General features: G+C 47.8%; 1 protein-coding gene across 1 annotated transcript in view; it reads left to right on the top strand.

Moving 5' to 3' along the window:
• Positions 1-9,974, top strand: part of LOC103604899 (unconventional myosin-XVIIIb-like) — a gene marked incomplete at its 3' end in the record, with an annotated part of 141,367 nt that overhangs the window by 13,826 nt on the left and 117,567 nt on the right. The window contains exons 8-11 of the mRNA XM_008589473.1: positions 3,702-3,900; positions 5,785-5,927; positions 6,677-6,777; positions 8,028-8,091. Coding sequence (XP_008587695.1) covers positions 3,702-3,900; positions 5,785-5,927; positions 6,677-6,777; positions 8,028-8,091 — 507 coding nt within the window. The remainder of the gene's footprint in view (positions 1-3,701; positions 3,901-5,784; positions 5,928-6,676; positions 6,778-8,027; positions 8,092-9,974) is intronic.

The raw sequence follows: 9,974 nt of genomic DNA, 5'->3' as shown, positions 1-9,974 counted from the left end.
AAAAAAAAAAAAAAAAAAAAAAAAAAAACCAAAAAAAAAAAAAACCCAGACCGTGCGCTCCTCTGCTCTTAACCACATGCTGGACTCTTGGGAGTCCTGAACACTCACGTAACAGGGAAACAGAAGCTTCAGTTCTTCTTTTATTTATTTTTCTGGGAAGTGTAGCAATGGCCAAACCTTGGCAAGATGAACAATAAAAGCAAAGGAAATCTCTAAGCGCCACCTTGTGGAACGACCTGGCACTGCAGTTGCATTATCTGAGAGGGTCCCCTTCATTCATTCAACAGATTCTGATTGAGCTATTGACTGAGGGTCTCCTATGTGCCAGACATGGAGGAAACAGCAGGAGAGATGCCAGGCAAACAAGCCTGCCCTCGTGGAGCTTCCATTCCGGGGAGGGAAGACAGGCCATAAGCAATAAAGAGAATAGTGGCTGGAGCAGATGCATGTGAAGATGGGCAAGGAGACGGGGAGAAGCAGGCCGGGGCCCTGTCAGCTCTCATGCATGGTGATAATGAGTCCAGCTTTTACTCTGAGTGTGATGGCAGCCACTGGAGGTTTTTGGCAGGGCGGTGACATGATCTGACTTATGTTGTAAGAGGATGCCCTTGGCTGCTGGGTGGAGGACAGATGCACAGGGGCGGAGTGGAGGAAGAGACCTGTGGGGCAGGGCGCTGGGGGTGCATCTTTCTCAAGCACGTGCCAAGGACTTAGTGGGGAAGGTGCAGGCCTCAGAACACCTGCTACCTTGGAAAGATCATGATGATTCTGTGGCCTCAGTTTTCTCATCCGACAATTGGGAATGAAAAGGCACATCTTGCCCTCTGGAGCTCCATGGGACAGACCCATTCCTAATCCCCAAATGAGGCTAAATTTATAAAGAGGAGATGGTGGCCCTGCACCCCCCTATCCAAGACTTTTCTTCTCCAGGATGGCCCACTCCACCCCTTTGGTCATTCCCCAGGCCTCTCCCAGCATGGCTGTCCATGGCCAGGGGTCTGGGAGGACCTCAGAAGCTCTGAGTGGGCCACAGTTGGGCATGTGCCCTCTCCCCTCCCTGCTGTGAGTGGTCTGCTTCTGTTACTGCAGCCCAAGGCCCCTGAGCCATCCAAGTGGCTGGGTGACTTTTCTGGCTACTTAGAAGCCCCTAGAAGGGATGTTTTTACAGACCTGACAGCAAGCCAGGTCCACATTAGCCATCCCAGATTGAGGCGTTAGAGCTTGGGCAAAAGTGCCTAAAAGTACAAGCATTAGGACATACCCTGAAGGAGGAATTTGAGTCTTGAGACCTCCTTAAGACCCTTCCTATGCCTGGGGTGGCATGGTGCACTGGACCCCATCCCTCCCTCAAAGTCTCCCAGCCTCCCACACCCAGTCCACAGCCACCTCCTGTCCTTCAGCTGAGTCAACATTTTGTTCCCCACGTGACCACTAGGTGGGAGCACAGATCTGCAGTGAGGTTGGGACTGGGGCCACATTGAAGATGGGCAGGATGGGGTTGAGGCAGCTCTGGGGGCCTCTCTTACTGGGGGGCTGGGCCCACTAGGCAACTGGGAGCTGAGTGTGTGCCTGGGGGCTTGTAGGTTTTCGTGGGTGTGAGTGTGTGGGGTGTAGGTGAGCACATCTCTGCATGCAGGAACCTCTGCAACCATTGGGTGCGTGTGCCCATGAGCACACTTGTGTGCATGCATGCAAGGGCACATGTTCACAAATGCCAGGGCATGTGCACACATGCATCTACGAGTACACACAGGGCCTAGATCTGCAGAATTCTTCCTTCCCCCCATCCAGGCTAGTGGACAGGATCTGTCCCTTGAACTTTAGTGCTTCCAGAGTGGGAGGTGGTTCCAGGACTCAGGCCCCAAGACCTTCCGCCTGCCTCATGCCCTCAAGCTGTGTTGAGCCAGTGTGGGGGCTTGTCCCATCTTTGCCTGTTTTAGGGTCCTGCTGAGCTGTGTGTTGTGTCAGGTTAGGGACTCATTACTGTTCCTGGGGGTCTTGGAGAAGAAGGAAAGCCCAACAGCAGATTGGGGGCACCCCCAGCCCCAGCCTAGGGGAGGGCCTCACACTGGGGTTTGTACCCCTGGTTCTGCCAAGGCACTAGGGAGGGCAGATGGGGCCCTGCTGGATCCAGCAGTGGCCCACTTAGCATGCTGGGCTTCAGACGTCCTCCAGCTGGGCCCATTCCCCTGTTCGTTTAGGTGCCCATAATCTCCTCCCGCCCCCTTCCCTTCTTCCTGAAGGCAATGTTAAGCAGATTTAACAGGTCACCACCGAGCTCCATGCTGCCAACTCCAGTGTTAACTCTCAGGACTTCTTTTACTGGACCATCAGAAGTGTTTGACACAGCCATTCCTTCCCTCCTTCTGGAAACACTCCCTTCCTTGGCCCTGGGACTCCGCTGTCCTGGCGTTCCTTCTGTCCCCCCGGCCCTCCTGCTCAGCCTGCCTCTCTGGTCTCCCTGACTTATCCAGGGGATGCCCCAGTCCCAGAGCCTCTTCCAACCCCTACTTCCTTGGTGATCTCACCCAGCTTGTGGCTTTCAAATGGCTGCCGTTTGATAGAATTGAATTATTTGTTTTGTTTATCATCTCTCTCTCCCCACTAGAAAGCAAGCTCCACACAGACAGAGACTTTTTTTTTTAAGTGAGGTTTACTGAAGTATAATTTACATACGGCTCAATTCACTTTTTAATGTATGGTTCTGTGAGTTTTGACAAAGGTGTAGAGTTGTGTAACCACCTCCATGATCAATTACGGGACAGTTCCAATTATGCCCAAAAGTGCCCTGAGCCCCTCTGTGGTCAACCCCACACCCAAGTCCCAACCCTGGTAGCTGCCGATCTGTTTTTCATTCCTATATTTCTGTCTTTTCCAAAAGGTCATATAAATGGAGTCTGTACAGTACGTAACCTTTTGAATCATTTTCTTCCTCTGACCACAATGCATTTGAGATTCACCCGAGATACCTATGGTATCTCTCCTCATGTAGTTTATTTTATATTTTATTTTATGTTTTATTTTATTTTATTGTTTATTTGGATGAACCATTGTCCTCGTTTGCCTGGGACTGAGATGTTTTCTGAGATGTAGGACTTTTAATGCTAAACCAGGATGGTTGCTTACCATGGTCCACTAGTTGAAGGACATTGGATTGTTTCTATTTTTTGTTGATTTTGTATATATATTCAATATAACCAATGACATATAAGGTTTTTCATAAACATAAATTTTCACTTTTCTTGGGTAAATACCTGGAGTGGGGTTGTGGGCTTGTATAAAGAGGGTGCATCTAATTCTGCCAAACTACTTTCCGGAGGGACTCTATCATTTAGCACTTTTATCAGCATTGTGTAAGAATTCCATTTGCTCCAGATCTTTGCCAGAATTTGGTAGTGACTGGTAAAAAATTTTTTTTAATGTAGCCATTGTAATAGGTATATGATGGTATCTCCTTGTGGCTGGCAGGGATTTCCTGTGTCTATTTTGTGTAGTGTTGTGCCCCAGTGCCTGGGACAGTGCCTGCTACATAGGCTGGGCTCTTCCCAGTAAAGTGCTGAGATGTCTCTGACAAAATTGAGATAGGATGGGAGGCAGGGACACAGATCTGGACCCTAGCCTGGGGTAGGGCACTGTCTTGGAATGTTCCCTGGGCAGCAGTGTGGCTGGGTGGAAAGGCTGATGCCCATGATCTTCTGCAGGTGCCCCGGGGCCGCCGGGATGGCCTGCCTCCCCACATTGGCTCTCTGGCCCAGCGGGCATACTGGGCACTCCTGAGCCAGCGGAGAGACCAGAGCATCGTGGCCCTGGGCCGGAGTGGCTCTGGGAAGACCACCTGCTGCGAGCAGGTCCTGGAGCACCTGGTCGGGATGGCAGGCAGTGTGGATGGCAGGGTCTCAGGTACAGTGGTCTCCAGGTGACTTGCAGAGTATGTGTGTGTGTGGGGGGGTGGGGCTGGATGGAGAGAGCTGGAGGGGGGTGCTGGGCTGCTTTTCCTTATATCCATTCAGCTAACATTCACTGAGCACCAGCTAACATTCACTACTGAGCAGTGCTGCCCCTAGACACCTTTGTTTGAATTAGAAAAGAGTAAACCTTCCTCAAGACATCAGAGGCTGTTTACAGAAAAATCATCATACAATGACATTGTTAGAACCAGATACTTGACTGCTATCTGCTGGGAATCATGCTAATAAATGTACAAATCTATGATAGTACGATGTGAATGGTGGCCCCTTTCATGTGGTGTCTTTGTGCAGTGTGCAACATGCTCAACTGTACAGTGGACCCAACAAGTAAAGACAGAAGGGCAGGGCCTATGTTCATGGCGAGGAGCTGATGATGGAAACTGAGCTGTACAAATGCGCCAAGCTTGAGCTCTCTGCAAAAAGTGCTGGCAGAGCATGTTAGGGAAAAGGCCAAGTAAGCACAGAGGATTTTCATGGGAAGGGGGGGGGGGGTCCTTTGACAAAGTTATATTTGGGCTGAGCCTTAACAAAAGAGTGCTGATTAAAAATAATAATTATAATCATTAAAATATTAATAATCATCATAGTAAACACTTACTGAGGACTAATGTGCCAGGCCCTATTGAGGGTATTGAGATTCAGAGAGGTTAACTAGCTTGCCCAATGCCACACAACGAATACATCCTTGAGCTGAGATTCACACCCAGGCAGTCTGGCTCCAGAGCTGTAACCACTGGGCCGGTGTTCTCAACCTTTTTAAAAATTGTTTCCCCCCCCCAAGGAGCATTTTTAGACATTTTTTCCCCCTAATCATTCCCCCCACCATGAAATTTTAATACCACAGATAAACCATATATCCATTTATATGTTATATACATCTATGTTCTTTATATAAAGAGAGTAAAATGTTTTCACCACCACACGCAAGAGTAAGTTTTGCCCACCTTGGGGTTAATATCCTCCCCATTGAGAATACACGACGTAGGCAATATTGCTTTTCTAATAATAATAAATATAATACCACCATCACCTCTGGAGCACTTTCTATGCACTTTACGTTATTAAATCCTTTAGTTCTCATGACAACCATATGAGGTAAGTGCTATTATTATCTCCCTGAGGCACAGGGACGTTGATTAATTTGCCCCAGATCAGGAAACTAGCAAAGGGCAGAGCCCATATTCCACCACTCTTAACCCCTGTGCTACGCTGTTTCTCCACTAGGGTTATTCCGATGCTTTATCAAGCACCTGCTCTGTACCTGGCCCATGTTTGGAGCTGGGGATACAGTAGAGAGAAGCACCAGTCTCTGCCCTCCCAGAATGTAGTTCTGCTGTGAGTGTGTGTGTTTGAGGGTGGGAGTCAGGATAGGCTGTATCCAGGTGCCTAATACAGTGTCTGGTGCATAGGAGGTACTCAATGAATAGTTGTAGAGAGACCACAGGGCTTTTCAAGACTGCTGCTAGGCCTTGAGCTGCCTGACAGCAGGTTCGAGGGTGCTAGGATTTTGCCCCTTTCGTGGGTTCTGTCAGGCCCTAGAGACCCTAGGGCAGCCCACGTCACCCGGGCTTTGCCTATCTCAGGTTTGTGTGTCTCTCCTTTGGACTGAGTCTTGATCCCCCGTGCCCCTGGTGTAGCACAGGGCCATGCCAGGAGTTGGTGCTCAGTGAAACGTGTGGGGTTTAGGGCTGAGTTGAGGGGGTGGCGGGTAGCTGGCAGGGAGCCTACAGGATGGAGCCTGGCCTTGAGCAGGGGCCAGTGCGAGAGGCAGCAACACCTGGGCCATGGGTGACACCCGGTCCCATACCCCTGACAGTGGAGAAGATCAGAGCCACCTTTGCTATCCTCCGGGCCTTCGGTTCTGTGTCCACGGGCCACAGCCGCTGTGCCACCCGGTTTGCCATGGTGATGTCACTGGACTTCAACGCCACAGGCCGAGTCACGGCTGCTCAGCTCCAGGTGAGACTTCAGGGTGAATGAGCAAGAGGGTCCTTGGGGCTGCCATGTCCCCTGTCCCACTCAGCAGAGCCCTGGGCAGCAGAGTAAGCCAGCCTGCCTGCGCTTCAGAATATCCCGGGGATGAAATATTCATGAGGAAATATGTAATTCAGTCGCTCATTAGCCAGGTCTTAAAAACGCAAGCTGAAATTAAACAGACGCTCGCCAGCCTTCCGTGGCAGTCCGTGTGTGACGAACACATGGCCTGTTGGTTCCTATCTCCAAAATCACCCGCACCCCTCCCCATTCCCCCTCCAACATTCTGTTTGAACAGAAAATAGGATTAGGTTATTAGAAGGGCTGTTTGTACATGGAGCTGGGATAATATCCAGACTCAAGGAAAACACCTTGTTGCCAAATAAGTCCCTTTTCTGTCCTGGCCCTGAAATTCTATCATTAATCACCATTTGGGTCAAGGTATTAAAGGCTTCTGTTAAAAAGGAATATGTTGGAGAGTGGCTCCATTTAATTGTTATTACCTTTGCATGCTTTGATTGGAATGAGTCTATTGCAGTAGTTGATTTCCTAGGTAGACCCTGAGTACTGAGACAAAGGGCTGGTAAGTTTTGATACAGAGGTTGTCAGCAAAGCTTGGACCTGAGATGCTGCCTCAAAGAGTGGGTCAGGTGGGACACCTGGGTAGCTGGGCACCAGGCCTGGGGCAGATGCACCCCAAGCACTGACCAGGTGCCCATCCTCTCCCCCTGCAGACAATGCTTTTGGAGAAGAGCCGTGTGGCACGGCAGCCAGAAGGGGAAGGCAACTTCGAGGTTTTCTCCCAGATGCTAGCTGGGTTGGATCTGGATCTCAGGTGAGTGACTGGGGCAGGCAGGAACAGCTGAAGGCAGTGAGACAAAGGCACCTGCTCTCCAGGGGCCCAGCCTTGGCTTCTGCCCAGAGTAGAAAGGCAATGGAACCAGTGGTTAGGAAGGTGGCCTCCGATTCCAGCTGCCTGGGTACACACTACTCATGGCCTGAGCGATTATGGTCACATGACACCCACTCTGAGGCTCGGTGTCTTCCTCTATAAAGTGGAAACAATACCTTGAGTGGACCTTATGGGAGTAAATGAAATAATTCACATGCACCTCTTTATAAATGCTGGGGGAAGGGGGAAGGAGGAGGCCGTCTGCTGTGATAGTGACATGTTCGTACAGGGCTTGACAGCAGTGTGGGAAGAGGGCAGGGAACAGCGGACCCCAAGTGTTCTATGAGTTTCTGAATCTCGTGGGAACCTTGGGTGCATAGAAGGGTGTGCCCAAATGGGGTGCCTCAGGGAGCCAGGTGAAGGAGTGAGCAAAGTAGTGAGATGAGCCTCACCTTGGAGGGCTTCCCGGGGAAAATAGCCCAGGGAGTCATCTCAGCTCCTCCCTGACTCTACAGGGCATCTTTGGGCATTTGGCTGCCCCTCTCCAAGCTTTGGTTTCCTCATCTGTTGGATGAATGGGCAAGGTTCTAGTGAAGCCCCAGGGAGAGGGAAAAACTGGGTTTCTCCATGCGAGGGGGATAATTTATGGTTTGCCCCTCTCCTTCCTCCCATTTTGCCCCCCTGCCTTCCTCTCCCATCTGAAAGGCAGGCTCAACCTGTCCTGAGCATCCTGGCTAAGGCTGGAGGGACAACTGTACTCTGCAGAGAGAAGGCAGATTACAGAGAGAATTCCCAGTTTTCAGGTCTCTCTCACCAGATTGACTGTGATATCTTTAAATCAGGGGCCTTGCCTTACTCCTTTCTGCATCACCAGTACCTCACATAGGGCTTGGCACCAGGTAGATACTTCTTAATTATTTTTCAAAGTGTATTTCCAGCTAATGAAAGAGGGTGTGACTAAAATAAAGAGCACTTATTCTGTACCAGGCTGGCAGTGCAACTTTATATACAGTGTCGTCTAAGGCAAAGTAGTAGAATGCCCATTTTACAGATGAGAAAAAGGGAGACTCAGAGAAAAGAATTACCTTGTCTGCTAAGTGGCAGGGTATCCCCACACTGTGGTGACCACCTGCCCTGCCAGGCCACTGGTGTTAGCAGTCCCCACTTACTACTGGTCCCTTCTCTGCTTCCAGGACAGAGCTGTACCTGCACCAGATGGCAGACAGCAACTCTTTTGGCATGGGCGTGTGGTCCAAGGTAAGGAGAAGGTTCTTTGGGGTTGGGGTGTGAGTCTGTGTCCCTGGGACCAGGATGGAAGGGTGATGGAGGGGTTTCCTGCATAACTCAACTCCTCTGGCACTGGGGTCCACAGTTGGCAAGGGCTGGTTACGTGGGAGAGTCAGGAGTTGCCTTCGTAGGATCTGGCTTGTTGGGGAAATGAGACTTGTACAAATAAATGAACCCAGGAGGTGGTATATTTAGAAGTAGGAGCATGGCCCCTGGAGTCAGATTGTCTGAGTTTAAGTACTGGTTCTGACACTTAGGTATGACCTCAGGCATGGACTTAACCTCGCTGAACGTCTGTGTCCTCTTCAGTAAAATAAGGCTACAATGATGTGTATGAAGTGCTTAGTACGGGGCTTGGCCTGAATCAATCAATAGGCTACTGTCAGTAAATACTATTGGTGATTAATGTGGGTGGGTAAGAAGATGGTTCCTGATGAATGTGTTGTGAGTGGGGCCATGAGAGGTGGATATTCAATTGCTTAAAAAAGTAAATAGTTCACTTGTTTGATATTTTATTCATTTATTGATACTTTAACAACTGTTTTGTGAGGCCCCTTCTCCCTTAAATACCTCTGCCACCACCTGTGCTGGGCCTGTGCTAAATGTTAGGATTATGGTCCTCATCTATGAATTTTTACTCTTACAGGAGAGACAAACATGGAAATTATTGCAATCATGTAAGTTAAGAATATGTCAGAGATTGCATGAGATGCTCTGGGCACCACAGGATAGTTGAAAGAGCTACTTGTCCTCAGTCAGGAAAAACTTCTTAGCCAAAGGGATATTTGACTTGGGTTTTGATGGATGAATAGGAGCTCACCAGGTGGAAGAGGCTGGATAATTTCTACTCCAAAACCTCTTTCCAAACATATATGTCTGGAAAATAAATGGTACTGGAATAATTGGATACCCTCATGAACATTTTTTTTAAAGGAAAATTTTAACCTACACTTCACACCATATGCAAAAATTAACAGCAACAACAAAAAATGGATCATAGACCTAAATGTAAAACTTAAAACCATACAATTTGTAGAAGAAAGCAGGAAAAAAATCCCTGTAAAGGAAAATTTTAACCTACACTTCACACCATATGCAAAAATTAACAGCAACAACAAAAAATGGATCACAGACCTAAATGTAAAACTTAAAACCATACAATTTGTAGAAGAAAGCAGGAAAAAAATCCCTGCAACATTTGGCTTAGCATAGAATTTTTAGATGTGATGCCAAAAGCACAGTTTGTAAGAGAACAAATCAACAAAATCAAGAGCTTCTGCTCTGTTGGTATAAAACATTGCTAGTATAAGACACTGTTAGTATAAAAAGACAGGCCATAGAGTGGGAGAAAGTATTTGCAAATCACATGTCTGATAAAGGATTTGTATCCAGCATATAAAAATAACTCTCAAAGCTCATAAATAAAACCTGACAAAATAGGATGGGCAAGAGATTGAACATACACTTCACCAAAGAAGATAAATGACTGGCAAGTAAGCACAAATGAAATAAGCTAAACATCATTAGTCATTAAATAAATTCAAACTTAAACCACAATGATGTATCATGATGCAATCACTAGAAAGACTAAATTTAAAAATATTGATCATATTAAGTGCTGGTGAGAATTTAGGGTAACTGGGATTCTTGTACACTGCTGGTGGGAATGTAAAATAGTATAACCATGTTGGAAAACAGTTTGATAGTTTAAAAAAACAACAACTGTATGCCTCTCATATGACATACTATTCTACTCCCAAGTATTTCTGCATGAGAGTGAAAGTGGGTGTCTATACAAAAACTTTTACATTAAAATTCTTAGCAGTTTTATTTATAATAGGCTAAACTGGAAT

Source organism: Galeopterus variegatus, unplaced genomic scaffold (assembly GCF_000696425.1).
Source record: "Galeopterus variegatus unplaced genomic scaffold, G_variegatus-3.0.2 Scaffold5466, whole genome shotgun sequence".
NCBI classification, from domain to species: Eukaryota; Metazoa; Chordata; class Mammalia; order Dermoptera; family Cynocephalidae; genus Galeopterus; species Galeopterus variegatus.
The sequence above is the reverse complement of the archived record's forward strand: the minus strand, read 5'-3'. Positions and strand labels throughout refer to the sequence as shown.